Raw genomic sequence first — 18,236 nt, forward strand, 5'->3', positions numbered from 1 at the left:
GCGCTGCCGCAGCGAGCCCCGAGCGCGGAGCCTTTCAACGCGGCATTTCAAACACCGGCGGCGAGCGCGGCGAGCGCGCGGCCTGCGCAGCACCGCGCCGGGCGGGCGGGCGGCAGCTGCCCGGGGGAAAACGCGGCGCGGATCCCCGGCACCGCCCCCGCCATCCCGCTCGGGAATCGCCGGGGGTTAGGGAAGGGGCGGGCGGGAAGCGGGCCGCCGTCGGGGCGGGGGAGCGGGGACGGGGCAAGGCGTGCCAGGAGGGCTCCGCCGCCGCCCAGCCCGGCCACCCCCGACGGCTCCCCCGAGCGGGTCCCCGCCGGCTGCCGCCCCCACGGAGCGGGGGCGGAGCGCGGCGGGAGGGGCGGGGCGGGGCCGGGGGGCAGTGCGGCGACTCGGGGCGGGCGCCGATCCGGGGCGGTCCGAGCCGGGCTTTGCCGGGCGCCGTCTGTCGGCGGCCGCCCGGCCTCCGGCGGGAGCCAATCAGGGGGCGGCTGCCCGCACGTGGAGCCGAGGGGACTCAAGAGCGCCGCGGCCGCCGCTCACTCCCCCCGTGACGGGCGTCCCGGCGGCACCGGGCAGCGCCGCGGGGGCGTCCGCGCCGCCGCTCCCGCCCCGGCCCCACGGCTCGGCCCCGCCGCCGCCGCCATGAGCGGCCCCTACCCGGAGGAGAGCTGCGCCGAGCACCCCGAGTGCAAAAGTAAATCGCCAACTTTGCTGTCCTCCTACTGCATCGACAGCATCCTGGGCCGGCGGAGCCCCTGCAAGGTGCGGCTGCTCGGTACCGCGCCCACCCTGCCCGCCATCGCCGCCCGCCCCGACACTGACAAGGCCGCTCAAGGTAAGCCCCGCCGTCCCATCCCGCTCGTCCCGTCCCTTTTCCCCGGCGTCGGGCAGGGCCGGCCGTGTGTCCCCTTCCCCGCACAGCCCGCGGCTCGGCCCCGGCCCCGCTCCCCGCCCGCACCCCACGGCCGGGCGCCGCCTCGGAGCTGCGGCCGCCGTTATCCCGTTACCGTGCTCGTTAGCTGCTGCTGTGCTGCCAGGAAGCGCGGCCAGAGCCGTGCCCGGAATTCGTCACAATTCATTCCCTGGGGGTCGGGTACCGGCGCTTTAGGCTGCTCTTGCTTTCGATATAGGTGTAATTTTTTGTGCTAAAATAAATCGGTGCGAGCTGTGATCTGTGTGGGGAAAGCCTCGCCCGTTCGCACTAAACCTGTAACGGGTCTCGGCGAGCGATCTGGGGCCGCGCCCGGCAGCTGCCAGGGCGGTGATAACGGGGCGCCGGCAGCCGCCGCCCCCGGCCCGAGTTGGGAGCAACGCCCTCCGGAGCCGCGGGGAGCCCGGCTGGGCAGCTCCCACGGGCGGCCTCGCTCCCGCTTCTCCCGGCGTACACCGCCGGGCGGGATTCTTTCCTCCAAAACCAAAACCAGACTTGGGGAGAGGGGGGAAGACTATAGGAGGGGGGAACAAAACAAAAAAAAGCCAGCGGAGAAATCCCGGGCCGCCGGGCGGGCGCAGTGGGACCAGCGCTGCCCCGCCATGTGGGATGGGATCCGGCGCTGGCCGCTGTCGGAGAGGTGCCGACAGGCCCGGGGCTGCCCGAGCCCCCGCAGCCTGTCCCGGCCCTGAGCGGGACGCTGGGCCGGGCTCAGCGACCGGGAGGAATTTCTTCCCAGGCCGGGAGCAGCGGCGCGGGCAGGAGCCGGCCTGAGGGACGGGGCCAGGGGGTCTTATCTCGGTACGAGGTGGAAAATGGTGCACGAAGGATGGCTGAGGGACTGGGATCTTGCCCTGGGCTCTTGGTGCAAATCCTACTGACCGTGTCTCTCTTCTCTTCCTTTCTTTCTTTCTTTCCTCCGCACCCTTCTCCCCGCCACGCCTGCCCGCTCCGTCCGTCTGCCTCGGCCGTCTGCGCCACTTTAATGACTCAGGGTCCCCTAAGGGCAGTCCCCCCTTCGAGCCGGCCGAGCTGCACCTTCCCCCCAAACTGCGCCGGCTCTACGGGCCGGGCGGGGGCCGGCTGCTGCCTCCGCGGGCTGCGGGGCCGCGGGGGGACCGGCCGGAGGGGCGACCGGAGGGGGGCGCGGGCCCCGTGCCCGCCGCCGCCCCGTGGGACACGCTGAAGATCAGCCAGGCGCCCCAGGTCAGCATCAGCCGCAGCAAAAGCTACCGCGAAAACGCGCCCTTCGTGGCGCCGCCGCCCGCCCGGGACGAGCTGGGCAGCCCCGCCGCGCACGTCGAGGAGCGGCCGGGCCCTGCCGCGCCGGCCGCCGAGGAGGAAGAGGAGGAAGAGGACGAAGAGATGCTAGAGGAGGAAGAGGACGAGGAGGAAGAGGAGCTGGAGGACGACGAGGAGGAGGAGCTGCTGGGCGAGGACGGCGGGGGGCTGCTGAAGGATGCCCGTCGGGGACCCGCCGCGGCCCCCGGGGCGGAGGGCGGGGATCTGTCCCCCAAGGAGGAGCTGCTGCTGCACCCCGAGGACGGCGAGGGCAAAGACGGCGAGGAGAGCGTCTGCCTCTCGGCCGGCAGTGACTCCGAGGAGGGGCTGCTCAAGAGGAAGCAGCGCCGCTACCGTACCACCTTCACTAGCTACCAGCTGGAGGAGCTGGAGAGGGCCTTCCAGAAAACCCACTACCCCGACGTCTTCACCAGGTACCGGCGCCGGGGCCCCGGCCGAGCGCGGAGTGAGCGAACCCCTGGGGGACGGGACGGGCCCGCAGTGTGCTGCACCCCCTCCTCCAAACCTCCCCCGGCGGTGAATCCTGCCTCGGGCTGGGAGGGGACGGGGAGCAGGGCCGGGCTCTGGGGGGCCCAGGGCCGGCAGAGCCGGGGCAGGCCCGCCTGAAGGCCGCCACCGGGGGCTATTTTTACCCACTGCCCACCCCTCCTCTCACCGCGGCCGCGCCGGGATCGGTTACGCTCTCCTCGTGGGCTGGAGCCCGGCCCGGGGAAGCCCCGGCAGGAGCAGAGATCAAAGTGCCGCTGCCTAAAAATACCGGCCCGGCACGTCGGGGCCTTTCGCTGCCCGGAGCTGTCCCCAGGGAGCCCGGTGGGGCCCAGCCCAGCTCTGTCCGCACTTTCGGGGGCATTTTCCCGTTGAAAATGGGAGCTTGGTGATGGCAGGTCTGGCCAGTGGCTCCTTTGCGGGAAGCGCAGGCAGGAGAGATGCAGAGCTGCCAGCCCTCTCCCCGCGCTGACCGAAAATTGCAGCTCCCCCTTCCCGCCTTAAGGCCAGAGGGGGGTCCAGTCCCCAAAGTCGCACTTTTCGATCACGAAGACCCTCCCGGTTTCTCGTTCGTTTTGCCTGGGTAGCGGGGGCTGCTGTTGGAACAGGAGTGTTCACTGGGGCGTTTTTTTCCCTGGCCCTAGGAGCCGCGCATTGTCCGCGGGGCTCACCTCGGGGCGCCGCCTGGCCCAGGCCCCGGGAGCGGCTGCCCGGCTTGTGTTTTAACATACCGCGCTTTTTTCGTTAGTGTCTTTTTACGGCTTTGGTTTTTACTCCAGGGCTTTTCACGCCCGGAGGGCGCGGGGCTCCGGCGGCGGCAGGGTCCCGGTTATACTGGGAATGCTCGTCTCTGGGACACGGAGCTGATGAGCGATTTTCTAGTGCCTTAGTGTTTTCCGATTTGCCTTAATTGTGGCAATGCGAACCTCCGTGTGGAGCTGCCAGGCTGCCGTCCCCTACACGGCAGCTGCCGCTGGGACCGGCCGAATCTGGGGAGCGGCGGGGAGGGGATGCCAAAAGCCGAGAGTCCCGAGAGGCGCCCAGTTGGGCGGCCCGGAGCCGGGCCGAGGGCGGCGACAAGCGGTGTGCCCCCGCGGCCCGGCCCCGCTCGCCTCGGGCACGGGCATTTCGGGCGCGGGCGACTCGAGGTGCACCGGGCTGACGGCGGCGTGTGTGTCTCCCCCAGGGAGGAGCTGGCCATGAGGCTCGATCTGACCGAAGCCCGAGTGCAGGTGAGTGACAGCGGCGGGACCGGGACCGGCGCGTCCCTCGGCGGCGCCCGGGGGAAGGGTGGCCCTGGCCCTCCTCGGCAGCGCCTCCGGCCCCGCCAGGGCCGAGCATCGGCTGGCGAATCCCCGTGTGATTAAAATTCAGGGCCCCCACGGGGCTTCGGTTGTTAGAAACCAGCTCGGCCGCAAGTCGGGTATTTGGCTGCCATCAAATCTCCAATCGGGCTTCATAAAAGCCCACTTAGTGCTAGAACAAACAGGGCCATTTGAAGGCGAAATGTTGTTTGATTTCCTCTCCGCCTGCACAAGGAGCTGGCTAATGCTATTTGATTTCCCATTTTTGATAGCAATAAGCCTGCATTGATCTAATAGTGAGTGAGTGCAATGCTATTAAAGGTGTTTGCCGCCCCATACCAGAGTGCATTTCCCAACCCGGGTCTCATAACCAAAGAGACGATAAACATTGGGATGCCCTGATTGCCAACAGAAAACAGATGTCTCTGGGTTTGAAGCTGAGCAAATCACTTTACAGTTAAAATCGGGCGCTGATAAAGCATAATAAATTCCATATGGCTCATTTAATACACAACAGCTTCTTGCATTAGAGGGGCTAATGATGAGATTTGTCCCCTCCTTTCTGTTGACACATTTCTCCATTGTCAAACAGAGATGTGACAGCAAATCAGTATTTTCAGCTCAGGGGAACAAGTCGTGGGAAAGTTAAATAACTTTTTTAAAAGAAAGACACCCCCTTTCTCTCTCCTCTATTCATGGCAGAAGATGTAATTAAGTGAATATGAATTATGAGAGTCCCTTCGTTTACCTTTGGGTGTACTCAGACTTATTAATTCAATAAGGGGAATTGTAGTGAGGACAGCTTGCTAATTGAGTTTTAGCGGGGAGAGACGCTCCCTCCGTGCCAGGCTGTTGCCTTCCCCATGAAGACAATGCCTCTTCGTCGTGGGTACCCAGATAGGCGTGCATGGAGATCAATTCCCGCTGAACAAGTGTACGGAGAGACCTGCAGTGCTGCTGCCTTTCTGCCTTCCCGGGAAGAAGGGTCTCACGCTGATCTTACAAAGCCGAGCATAACGGGAAAAACTCTGCCCACACCAGCCCCAAAAGATTTACAAACATCTGTCTCTCTCACAGCCTCTGTCCTTAGGTGTGTGTGATGGCCCCACACTTGGTTATTAAGGGAATGTTTTATTTTCCTTTGAAAGGTGGTTTATTTTCCTATACCTTTCTCTTGCTTTAAGCCGTTTTATTTCACAATTTTTGCTTTGTGGGAGGGGTAAAAGAGAGGAAGGACGGCAGGGCCATGGCATCCTAACTACCTTTCATAAAACAGATCTTAAAAGGGCAGCCTTGAAATCTATATTTACTGCTTTGGTTGCCTCACAAATTATTTCTTAGTTTCAGACGTCATTGAAATTACGATTTTTTTCCTCTCTTTAAATCCGAAGGGAAAAAAGTCCACGATCCCCAAACGATATAATGTGTAAATACGCCCTTTAACGAAAACGAAGTCGCGGTGTGGGTGCAGAATAATTCCCGCATGTTCCCCCTGGGGAAGCGTATCGCCGCTGTTGCGGCAGCGAAAGCGCTGCGGGATGCTCCTCCCGCTCCGGCAGCTGCCCGCTCCCCCGACCTGCCGCCAGCGTGTGCGGGGCTGGGAGCTGCTGCGCCCCTCCGGGAGCCAGGGCCCGCGCAGGGCCGGGGGGTCACCGAAAGCCGCGTGTCGGCCCCCGGCGTGGGTCGGCGCGGCCCGGGGCTCGGCGCGGCACGACACGCGTGGCCCCCGCGGGCCGGCCCGCTTCGGGCTGATCCCGCTTCGGGGCGGCGCAGGAGCGGTCGCCGTCGGGCCGGTGCGGGGCTCCTGCGGGGCTCGCCCCTCCGAGGGCGCGGGCAGGCGTATTAAAACCGGTTTTTCTTTTGGCTTTCAGGTATGGTTCCAGAACCGTAGGGCTAAGTGGCGGAAGAGGGAAAAGGCTGGGGCTCAGACACACCCCCCAGGTTTGCCTTTCCCTGGTCCCCTGTCAGCAACTCACCCCCTCAGTCCATACCTTGATGCTAGTCCTTTCCCTCCTCATCACCCAGCTCTAGACTCCGCCTGGACCGCCGCCGCCGCCGCGGCCGCCGCCTTCCCCAGCCTGCCGCCGCCGCCCCCCGGCTCCGCGGCGCTGCCCCCCGGCGGGACCCCGCTCGGCCTCGGCACCTTCCTGGGCGCGGCCGTGTTCCGCCACCCCGCCTTCATCAGCCCCGCCTTCGGCAGGTACCGCCCGCCCACGCGCGACCGGCACGGGGAGCCTGGGCGGGAGAGCGGGAATGGCGCGGGGATGGCGCGGGAATGGCGCGGGAATGGCGCGCGCTCGGGGAGCGAGGCCCACGCGGGACCCGCCGCGCGCGGCCGCCCCGGCGTTCGAACTTGGAGCGCCTCGCAGCCGCCGCCGATTGGGCGCCGCGCGGGTCACGTGCTTCCGTCGCGGCCGCTCATTGGGCGGGGGCGACTCCCACGCCCGCCCCCCGCGCGGCCGCGGGTTCCCCGTGGGGGCGGCCGGGCCGGGCAGAGGCGGCGGGAGCGCGGGAGGGCCGCGGGGCAGGGCCGGGGCAGGGCCGAGGGACAGGGACAGGGACGGGGCAGGGCCCGAGGGACAGCCCGCGGAAAGCGCTGCTCCCACGCACAAACTAAACCCTTGCGTGGGGTGCGTTACGGGCACGCGGGGTCTGTGCTTTGCTCCGGGCGGCGGGGCTTTCCGGTGTTGGGCGGTTCGGGATGAACAGGAGCCGTGCCATCCCGCGGTCCGTCACGGACAGACTATAGCCTCGGGCACGAGTGGGGCTGAGCGGCTCCCACGGGCTCGTGTCGGGACGAGCTCCCGTGGAGCTGAGCTCCCCCAGAGCCCGCGGGCGCGGTGCGGGCAGCGCCGGGAGGCTGCGGCAGCGCGGCGAGCCCAGCCGGGCCGGGCGGAGGGCACTGCCTGCCCGGGCCAGGGGCTTTCCCGCTCATCCCCTGCCCCCGGCCAATGCCGCTCCGGCTGCGGCAGCTCGGGGAGGACAAGCCTCAGCGATTTTGGGGTTTTTTCCCGAAAAAATTCTTTTGCCCGCCCGGCGTCGGGTATTTCCAGCGAGCCTGTCCCGTCGCGTCCGCGCTTGGCGGGCAGGAGGCGAGCGGGGCCGTGCGGAGCCGGCGGTCCCCGGCGCGGCGGTGACGGCCGTCTCTGCTTCCCTTGCAGGCTCTTTTCCACCATGTCCCCCCTGGGCAGCGCCTCCAGCGCCGCGGCCCTGCTGCGGCAGCCGGCGCCGGCCGCCGAGGGCGCGGTGGGCTCGGCGGGGCTGGGGGACCCGGCCAGCGCCGCCGCCGACCGGCGGGCATCCAGCATCGCCGCCCTGCGGCTGAAAGCCAAGGAACACGCCGCGCAGCTCACCCAGCTCAACATCCTCCCCGGGAACAACACGGGGAAAGAGGTGTGCTAAGGCACGGCTGCCGGCCGCGGGGTGAGGGTTAGGTTTTTTTTTAGGGGGGAGAGAAAACGGAGAGAGGGAGAAAAGAAGAGAGTAAATACGCGAATCAATAAAGGTCACCTCAGCATGAATCAAGACCAAACGGGGGGAAAAATAATAATGATTTTTTTTTTTAAAAAAGAGGACCAGCAGCTGAGACTGTAGTAGGTTCTCAAGTTAGGAACTTGGAGAAAGCGAGTGCCTCTCGCATCAGCCCTCACACGAGTGAAACGACACTTAAACCTCCTGAATTACTAACTCCTTGGCTGGTACATTTCTTAAATGTACGACGTGTCTATTTCCTCTCTGAACATTAGGGGGGAAGAAGTTAAAAAAAAAAAAAAAAAAGCAAAAAAAAAAGCCCTGATAAAAGTTACTATATATTAGCATTTCGTACACTAAATATTTTTCCTTCTGTTTATCTGGCAAGAAGAAAAAAGAAATAAATAGAATTGTAATTAAGAAAGAGAAAAAAAACAATAGAGAAGCTAAGAGAGAGGGGAAAGCTACCCACATCTTCTTAAAATAACATCCTAGGATGTTAAGTTGGTCTGTTAGAAGCGCTGGAGAACTATTTTACATGTTGCAATGAGCTGCATATGCTAACCAAGGATGCTGCCAGTGCAGACTGAAAGTAAATTTGATGCTGTAAGATAACCAGTGCACTTAGGAGAAAGGGTATATCTTTTTCTTGTTATATTCTTTATCACTACACCAACCAAGGTTTTTATATCAAACCAAAGGGAAATACACTGCTAGAATATGGACTGTTTAAGTCACTAAACTGTGATTATTGATTCTGTACATACCATTGTTATAAAAAAGAACAGAGCTTTGTATATTTGAAATGTTATAAAACAATTGCACTCAGTGTAGTGTTGTAAAAGTTTGTCATTCTGTAGATTCTTACTGTGTTGTAGATATAATAGGGTTCCTAGACAAATATTTATGTACAAACTCTTTATTTAACTTATTAACTGTAGAGGTTTCTGAAACCCTCAAGAGGCGATGGTACAGTACTTTTTCGTGTAATGTCGTTATTGTTAACACTTTTCCTTGCTATCCGGTGGAGAAGTGCCACGTTCAGAAAATAAACAAAAATATATGTTTAACAAAAAAAAAGAAAAAGGAAAAAAAAGAAAAGAAAAAAAAAAAAAGAAAGAAAAAGCAAAAAGGAACAAAAGAAAAAGCAAAAAGCCCGTTCGTTGCGGGGGCTGCGGGGCACCTGCGCCGCGCTGCGGGCTCCCGGGGCCGGGCTGAGCCCCGCCGCCCCCACAGCTCCCCGCGGGGCGTGGGTGGGCGAGGGTGCCTCGGCCGGGCGGGGGGCAGCGCTCGGGCGGGGGGCAGCAGCAAGGTGCCGCAGCCCCGTTTGCCGGGGGATTTGCCGATCGCAGGTGCCGTGGGACACCCACGGCCCTACCTGCCCGCGCTCTGTCGTGGGCGCCGTGGCGTGTCCCTCCATCTCCCCAGCCCGGCCCGTTCCGGGGTCGTCTCCTGGTGTAGCGACCCCACCCCGCGGGAAGCTGCCCCACGCTCCCTCTGCCCTGGCCAGGCGGGGACGGGGCAGCGCCAGGCTCCGCCGCTGCCCAAGTCGGGGACGCGGGAGAAAAACAGGGATTTTGGGGAGCGCTTGGCCGCCCCCGCACCTTTGGGGTCACAAAAGTTTCTCTGCGCCTGCCCTTTCGTTCTCGAGGTGAATTTTCGTTTCTTCCCGCTTCCTTTATAACCCCCGGATGGATTTTTCCTCGTCTCTTCCCCCCGCCTTTTTCTTTTTTTTTTCCTCTCTTTTTAATTTTTTTTTTTTTTTTTCTTGGACGCAGCGCTCCCTTCTGCCCCCTCCCCGGATCAGGGGCCGAAATGCGGAAGCCCCCGGCCGCACCCCCGCGCCCCTTCCCCGGGTCCCAGTCCCGCCCGACCGAGCTCCGGCGCCCGAGAGCAGCGGCCGTGCGGCCGGACGGGATGCCGGAGCGCTGCGGTGTGCAGCACTTTTTTGGGGTGATTTGGTCTAATCGCGGCAGCGCTCCACAGCGGCGGGCCGGGGCCGGAGGAGAGCCCACGGGCACACCGAGGGAGCCCTGCCCGGCCGGCGGGAGGCTCCGCGGGGCGACCCAGGCTCCGGGAGCCGCCAGCCGGGAAGCGCCGCTGGAGCGAGCACGGCGCGTGGGAGCTCACCGAGACCCTTCCCAGCAGCTCCCCCCTCCACCCACGGCATTTCACATCCCACACCCCCAACCCCGCCCGCCCCCAGCCGTATTTTTGAGTTCTAAAAACCCACCATAGGCGCGAAAAAAAAATTTATGGGAAAAATAAGGCTTGTTCCCTGGACGTTATTAACAGTGAAGACTGAAATATACATTTTTGCCTTAAAGAAAAGGGAATCATTATCAAGCCATTAGGCATTAAGAAATGTCATTCAGTCATTTTTATTCATTCTGGTGAAATCTTCGTAAAAGCCCGAATCATACTTCTGCAAGCAGCAATTTTGTTAATCCAGGGGGTTATTACTCTGGTCCCTTATTAGGATCTATACTGCTGCCAAGCAATCCTATAACCTTCTCAAAAGAAGTTTACCTCCGTGTTATAAAACCAGTAGTGGTATTTATACTGTGCAATAATTAGTGTATTACCTGAATCCACTAACAGGTTCATTTTATCTCCGCACAAAACCCCTAGTCTGCTTATAGAAAGCTTGTGCCTCCTTTGGTGCTGTTAAAGTGGTGAAAGAGTGAATGAAGGCTGGTAGCACTTTCTCCTTTCGCCGTGCCTTAATTCCCATCTCTTTTTGCTCTCATCCAATTAGTGCAGTGTATTAAGCGGTTTATCATCTCATAGTCAGCTATTGAGAGAAACAAGGCGAACACTTTGCAATAGAGCCTGCTCTCCTTTGACACCCTCAGGTACTTACATATTCCACTGTGCTATGAATAATAGAGGAAGAATAGAGCGCTAATTCCCTCATCAAAGAATGCCTTGTCTGCTGCTTTGCTCAACAACACCATTCTGATCAAAAGAAAAGCAATAAAGCTTAGCATAACAAAACGAAACCTACTTATTAGCTTAGTGGTTAAATTAATGCAGAGCCGCTGCTATTCAAAACCAAGGTTTGAAAACAGCCTCCAACAACCTGATAATGCTGCCTTCGGGATGAAGGAATTTTAATCTGAAATTTGAAGCTGGCACAGATGAGTTAATCTATTAAACTGCTATAAGGAGGGTGCGGGAGAACTATTCAATTAAGGCACATTTAAGGTGCTCTGCAGAAGACGGGGATGGATTCGAAGGGGAAGATGTGCTCCGCTCCGGCCTTAGAAAACTGCCTTTGGCGGCGAAAAGAGGGATTTTGGCACAGCAGCAACCGTGTTTGTGGATGGGAATTGTTTTTCATATCGCATATGTCATCAGCGAAACCTGGCCACCGGCTCCATATATCAACACTCCTCTTCCCCAACTGCAAATAAATACAAATAAACACAAACCTTAATTTTAACAGCACGGGGTGGGGGAGGGGGATATGAGGAGGGAAAGGAAAGGAAGGTGATTCAGGCCAGACCAGCCTCAGAACGCAAACCTCCGAACTTCAGTCTTTCCCAAATCATTACAGCCCAGCATTTACCAGCTCCGTTTAATATTAAATGCTGTAAAGATGATTTTGCGTTTCCCAGCCTTTCTGCAGGGCCAAGACAAGGCACGGTGCCCAGAGCTGATTAGAGGAGGAGAGGGGAGGGGAAAAAAAATCCAGTTTACTCCTTGCCAAGACTTCAGCTCTGATCTGACCAGCTTTGCTGAGAGGAACCAAAAAAAGCCTCCATTCGGGGTAAAAGCCCTCCTTTCCCATCCCCTACCCCCCCAGACTGTGGCTGGCCAGGGAGGTGGGGGCTCCGGGGCTGTGCCACTCACGGCTCCTCCGCCTCGGTGTGTGGATGAACAGCCCCTCGCAGGGCCACTCTGTGCTGCTGCACCCTACACAGTCATTCTACAACACTCTCATTTAATCTAAACATCCCTAAACTTGCAAATTAACAGGCTCTTCAGCTGTAATTATACAGATACATACAAGTGCCACAGGGTCAGGTTATGCCATATCTATCCATTTTATCTGTATACCTAATGTTTGGAGGAGAAGGTCACACTTTTTACTTTCCTAAGGCATTCTACCCAGTTAATATCAGTAATATCTTCATAATCCTAATTGGGCCAGACACAAAAAAATCTTAAAATCCCTTTGTGAAATTACAAGAAACCAGGATCTTCTGAAAGTCTGCAACTTCAGTATGTCATCTTGGCAGCAACACCTTCTTTCTATGAGAAGACTCCAAAAAAAATCTGTTTTACAGTATTAACCCAACTAAACACAATGGGATAGCTCACCAGGGTGGGACAACCCTTGCATGACATCAGAGATTGAGCAGCTTCCATTTCTCACTGTAGTGATTCCGTGTGAGCAGAAATTGAAGGATTTAGCTCCAAAAGTTACTAGGAAGACGACTGTGTATTTAGGCATATACCAACTGACACTACCCATACTGACACACAGCCTAATGCCACTTTAGGGACAAATGAATGTCATTTGTCTCTCAACACAGACACATGTATCCCTACAGTGCCCAACATGCTCATGCTGATGCTCTTACTTCTTCTTCAAGCTCCCTTTGTTAATGGCTGTTCATCCTAAAAAAAGACACACAAGCAATTCTGTAAGACCAGGAAAAGTCTTGAGCAATACAACCTAGCATGGAGTATTTTCAATCATGAGATCATAGAATCAAATTCTCTTTTACTAGAAAACTTTATTTTTTTCCTTCAAGTGTGAAAAAAAACTTTACATTTTATACTGTTTAAGATTTAAAAGCAAATTTTTATAACCTTCCATTAATATATCACATTGCAAACTTAACGGTGAACACAAGTACAATATTTTGTGTACAAAAGCATGTAACCCAATTTTTTTCTGATTATCTGCTTGTTATTTTATTAGAAGTAAATGAAAAATACAAATTGTTTGTAAAAACTGTAAAACCTCCAACACAGTAATTATTACAGAACAGTAACTATGATTTGGTGCTTTCCATTCCCCTGTTATTGGTTACAACGCCATCCCAAAAATATTTTTCCCTAACAATTGCTTACTTTCAAATACTTTGCATGGAAAGAAATGGAACACATTTATATCCTCTGTAAGTGTGAAACAGGTTTTGTACATGTGCATGTCTTTACATCCATGCAGAAATTTTCAACATGGCAAAATACTATGCTTAAAGATGCTTGGAAAGACTCCTAATAAAAAGATGGTCTCTATTTTTAGCACCTCCAGGTTTCAGTCGTTCTTTAATGAATTTCAAAGTAAAGCATCACTACCTCTGTTCAAAAGGTAATAGGACATTTAAATGCATTTAGGTTTAGTATTGTTTTTAATTGGTATGTTTATGATCAGGAAGAAGATAAACTGTGAAAAGGCAAAACATTAGTGCTCCTACTGAGACCTCTACTAACCTCTCTTCCTGAGAGCACCTCTAGTAAATACCCTGGAGCAAAGTCTAGGATCACTTACATTCCAGCAACTCTCACTGGGAATTATCCAATTAAAGCAGCAATTCCCCCACCCCCTTTTCGCTCATAGGTCTAAATACACAACAAAACATATTGCAAAAATCAACTACTACATATTTTAATAACCCTGGTTTCTCAATGAAGAAAAGAAAGGAAGATAAAAACACCTCAAATACTTCAAGTCCACGAGAATCATACATCCTGTTTTCATCTCCCATTTTCCCTCCTCCAAAGAGACAAGATTATTAAAACACCATTGTACATATTGAAAGAGAGTATTGCTGAAGAGATCATTACTGATAAACAAGGGACTAGCCTCCCTCCATTTTTTAACAATCACTGTCTTTCATTATTGGACTCTCCCACAGATCTTCCTATACTGACGGTGAAGAGTTTGCCAAGGTTCACTTCTGAGTAGCCACTCATGGACAGGCATTTGTCTACGGTGCTCTTCAGTCTTTTGTAGGCCTCAGAGACTTCCTTCCTGAGTGGATTCTTCTTCAAATACTCTAGAAGAACAAAGGGGAAAAACCCAAAAAACAGAAAGGGATTAAATGACCACAGAAAGACAGGACTTTTGCATTCATTAGACTGAATCACGGTATTTGAAAATGAGGTGAATGTCACAGTGAGCAAAGAGGATGCTTGTGGCAAGCTCTCCCAAGTTCTGCTGCATTCCCTGCCTTTCCTGCACAAGCTGGTGAGAGGCCATGGTGAACCTTGGCCATGGAGCCAAGGCTGAAGTTCCCTCAGCCCCACCAGAGTGGGTGCAGTGGCAAAACTGGCAAGAACCACCCCTAGTCCAGTTCTGTCATCTAACTGGAGTGAAATGGCAGTTCACTGAGTCACAGCAGAGAAAGTAAGCAAGAGCTGGGCTGGCTCTGAAAGGATCTCATTCAAAATGGGCAGGTGCCTTAACTCAGAGCTATGAAATCCTCAGGGATTGGAAGTAGGGAGACATTCTGCCCCAGGGTGGCTTCAGAAGTGAAGGAGACCACAATTCACATCCCTTGTCCCTGCTGCTCATAGTAGCACTGGCACAACCTGGCACAGACTTATCACCAGTGTTGGGTGCTCTCTCATGCACCTTGTGTGCAGGATGGGAATTGTGATCCTCAGCATTACAGAGACATCTGAAGGAAAAGGGAAGTAGCACAAACAAGGGGAATTCCATGCTACCCTACCCTAAAATGGAGAGAAGATGCCCAGTGATCTCAACCAGGAGATGTCAGGTTCACCTGACCTATGAATGAAAAGGCTCCCAAATGCTTCATCAGTAAATGTCTGGAGGACATTTACTCATCTGTACTTTTATGTGTGTGCAAGTCATGTGCATGTGTATGAGTCTGTACGTATTTCAGCAGCAAAGACCAAACTGTTCTACTTCTGCTGGGTTTGGGGCTTTTTTTGTTTGAGGGATTTCTTTTTTTTTTGTTGTTTGGTTGGTTGATTGGTTTGGTTTTTTTTGGCTAGATTTTATGCCCTTAAAAAAAAAACCAAACAAAAAAACCCCAAAACCCCAACAAAAAAGCCCCGAAGGGATTTTGTTTGGGTGATTGTCCTTAACAAAAGCTGTGGACAAAGACTAAAAGAGCAAAACATTTCACTATTCTATTATACAGCAAGTGGATGCAGATCTGGTGCAGTTGTGCTCCTACTTTCCAACCAAGTCCACATTCTAGAAACACCAGCTCCTACCCAAAAGCCTGTTCCTGCAGTTACATCTTGGAACACTCAATAGCAGATACATTGCAAAATAAGGTGCTCTCCCAGGCAGCTTTCCCCACTGTTAGGCTGGAGGGACTCCAGGTCCAGCAGAACTAGGAGAACAGAGCACATCTTAAAGGTCAAGATTTCAAGCCATTGAGGTGCAGTGTAAAGCATGTGTCTTGTGAGAACCAACACCATCCTTCTATTGCTCATTAGCTTTGCCTGAAAGCTGTTGCCTCATTTTCCCCTCACACCTTCACGGCCCTCCTTGTCTTTTAAACATGTAACAGAGGAGCCTCCACCTCCTCTCAAACAGCTTTGACTCAGCACAAGTTAAGATGAAAAGCCAGTTGTCTCTAAAAGCAGTTGAGTTTATTTAGGAAAAGGCTTTGGGGGAGAGTGGAACACTGTTTTTTTGAGTGCATCAGTACACGATAGGGATGAAATGACTCATTTTTGGGACGACTCAGCTCTGTGATGTGACGGAGATGATGGTGTCCCATTGGACACACCTTCACCTCAGCAGCCAAGTCAACGACTGCTACACAAGGAGATGTCAGGGATGGGAGGCATGGTGACAGAAAAGGCTATTACAGTTTTGAGTTTTGTGAATTTCTCCTCCCTGAGGATTTACAAATATTTTTGCAGAGCCTCAGATGTTTTAATATGAGCTCAGTAGACTAGCTCTGGATACAATACAAACAGCAATGTCTTACTGAGCAATTGCTACCTGCTTAGGTTTTCCACGTTATTCACAAAGTTTCACTGAACTCAACTGCTTCACATGAAGCTATCAACTCTTTAAAAATTAAATTAAAATTTAAATTAACAATGCCAGACTGAGTAACTGAATACATTGATTAAAAGCACTTTGATAAGTACCTTTCATGCACTGTTGTGAAGAAGTTATGTATTGTGCTGTCATATTCAGTTTTGTGTCTGGGCAGTAAGCAAACAGAGGAAGACACCTAGTTGAAGATACCACATTTTTGCTGTTACACAGACAGTAATGACTTAATGTCTATTAGCAGAATTGAATTTTCCTTAAACTACACCTCCCATACAATAAAAATTTTGATTACATGAATCTGTTCATTAACAGGCTGAAGTCACTATGGCATAGACACATTTAACAATCCCGAAAATATTGAAATGTAGGATTAAATTAAACAAACCTTGAAAATTGTCTTAACCACATCCATAAAAACACCAATCCTACTTTGCCACAAATTGATCCCTAACTAGTTTATGTATTTTCAAGATAAATGATACAGTAAGTGGGTTCACTTGCAACTGCTCACATTAACCAAACCATGCTCTTTATACCCAGGAACTGTGGAAAATACCATCCTGGTATGTCTAAACAAGGCCAAAATAGTTTAAAGCTTCCTGTAGCTCAGGAGGGACCAAGGTAAAATACATCAATGCTAACAGCTGGCACATTTGAACAGAGAAGGAAGGCACATTAATCATTAGAACATCGAGGCAAACAATAAGCCAGGGCTGAAAGTAGGGAACAGAACTACAGGCCCATGTACAGCTCCAATTCAGGATTCAGGGCTCCAGCTATCCCACTAACTGAGCTCCCAGCACCCCCCAACATTAAATCTAAACTCCAATTATATACAATAACCTTTCTGACAGTATGCTTCAAACATTTCTTAGATGCAATTACCCTCGTAGAGGCGGGCAGGAAAGGGTGGTCTGAAAAAAAAGGAGAAATATGAGGGGCCTCGTTGAAGTAATGAGGCCAATTTTAAGTTTCAATTATAAGAGAATGGGAGCCAGGAGCTCCAGGACGAGAGGCAGGCAGGGCTGTGTCTGCAGCACCATGCATTTGAATGACACAAGTGCATCTGATGACTGGGGAGAAGAGATTTAAAGAACTGTAGTAATACAGAGCAGGGGAAGATGAGAGAGGACACAGCTCCTGATGTGTTTACCTCCTTTGCTGATGGGATATTGACTTTTCCCACCAGGTTGGTTAGAAAGGGGACTATTTACGCTGCCACACAGCAGAGTAAGAATGACAACCAGCATCACTCTGTGCTCCTCTGAGTAAAAGACAACTGTGACCGTCGTATATCACACAGCCAGTCAATACCTTTGAGTCACCACACCATCCAACTCAGAGATGCATATAAAAGCTCCTACTTTCTTCCTAAACGAGAATTTAATCAATAACATGCATAAGGCCTTCTGAAAACTAAGGTATACAAACTGACTGAAATTGCCTTTCAGTGCTCAGTCACATTCTGAAATAGTTCTACACCCATTATCACCCCTTCATTGTTTTAGTAACATCCAAGTTCAGTGGCAATCAGCAATCTTTTAAGATGATCGCTGCTCTAGAAAGTATACATGGCTATACATAATGAGATATATTTATATACATGCAGACCATACAAAAGGTACTATCAAAACAAAGATACAAATTAAAAATACAATTATTTAAATAGAAATAAATAAAGAAGATGTGCTTCTGACTGTATGCAATTAAATTCAGGTACTGCATTCTCTAAAGGTGGTAAACCACTGACTCTGGTAAACATTACAGAATCAAACCACCAAGCATGCAAGTAATCCCTCCTTCCCTTTACAAAACACACTGTGAACTTCTAGATGTCCCTGTCAAATTCAGCACCCAATCCAAGTCCTTGTTCAGCTACCTAGGTACATTTTTTATATTATTAGGGACAAAAAAAAAAAAAAAGAAATTAAAAAATTCAAAAGGTTCCTGAAATCCATTTACCTATGATGTTATATAGATGTTGGAAGCAAGGATGGAGGTATTTGGAGGTTATCTATACCTGACTGCATTTATTACAATTTCTCTTAATTTCTATTAAAATTATGCTGAGTAACCTGATAGCCAGGATCAAGAACTTTAATTCTTGGAGTCTCTAAGATGTGCCTCAGTGAAAGTTTTCTGGTTTATTTCCTCCTGATTGGACAGCTGAACTGTGTCATATTATTAAACTCTCTTCCTCTGATTATTCTGTTGATAGCCTGCCCTTCAGAGTGAGAAGTAAAAATATATCACATTTCTTTGTATTTGCATGCATGTATCTGCACTAGGTACATCAGACACAACGTAGGTGCCTAGGAGCATAGTGCCAAAACGTTGGTTTGTCTGGGAATGCACAAAACCCCCTGCAGAGTATCATTTACGTAAAGCATCATGTCTCTATCACACTTTTATTTTAAGGAGTTAAAGAACATACTAAATTAGCTACTGAATTTTTTACATCGCCTACTGGTTATTGTATTTTAATTACAGCAAGCTTAGACACACAGGCAGCAGTCTCTGTTCCAAATATCTGTGTTTCATTTATTTCTGTGCAAAGGTAGCAAACAACAGTCAGTCATAATTGGTTCTGTCAGATGTTTTACAGTCAGTCATAATTGTCTCTGTCTAGAGGTGTGTCAATTTACTGCAAGTTAAATAAATATTCTGTCTATTATGATATCAGGTTATGTAAGCCATTTTTTTTAATTGCATGGGTTCCCCTTTCATAATCCAC

General features: G+C 52.6%; 2 protein-coding genes across 7 annotated transcripts in view; one reads left to right on the forward strand and one right to left on the reverse strand.

Moving 5' to 3' along the window:
- Positions 1-447: 447 nt before the first annotated feature.
- Positions 448-8,474, forward strand: ARX (aristaless related homeobox). 2 transcript variants are annotated; one of them, XM_085050159.1, is made up of 6 exons: positions 448-838; positions 1,929-2,649; positions 3,909-3,954; positions 5,898-5,967; positions 6,052-6,226; positions 7,188-8,474. In XM_085050159.1, exons 1-6 carry the CDS (start codon positions 646-648, stop codon positions 7,426-7,428), a joined length of 1,446 nt encoding a protein of 481 aa, XP_084906285.1. In that variant the 5' UTR covers positions 448-645; the 3' UTR covers positions 7,429-8,474. The 2 variants fall into 2 exon arrangements, with proteins under 2 accessions (XP_084906285.1, XP_084906275.1); XM_085050149.1 differs by having other exon boundaries at positions 449-838; positions 5,898-6,226.
- A 3,748-nt stretch (positions 8,475-12,222) lies between these two features.
- The window catches only part of POLA1 (DNA polymerase alpha 1, catalytic subunit), a 183,029-nt gene continuing 177,015 nt past the window's right edge, over positions 12,223-18,236 (reverse strand). For all 5 annotated transcript variants that reach the window (XM_085050135.1, XM_085050127.1, XM_085050113.1 and 2 more), the window contains exon 37: positions 12,223-13,511. In XM_085050135.1, coding sequence (XP_084906261.1) covers positions 13,339-13,511 — 173 coding nt within the window. In that variant the 3' untranslated portion in view covers positions 12,223-13,338. The remainder of the gene's footprint in view (positions 13,512-18,236) is intronic.

This window comes from Lichenostomus cassidix, chromosome 1 (genome assembly GCF_008360975.1).
Source record: "Lichenostomus cassidix isolate B80296 chromosome 1, HeHo_3.0, whole genome shotgun sequence".
Lineage (NCBI taxonomy): Eukaryota > Metazoa > Chordata > Aves > Passeriformes > Meliphagidae > Lichenostomus > Lichenostomus cassidix.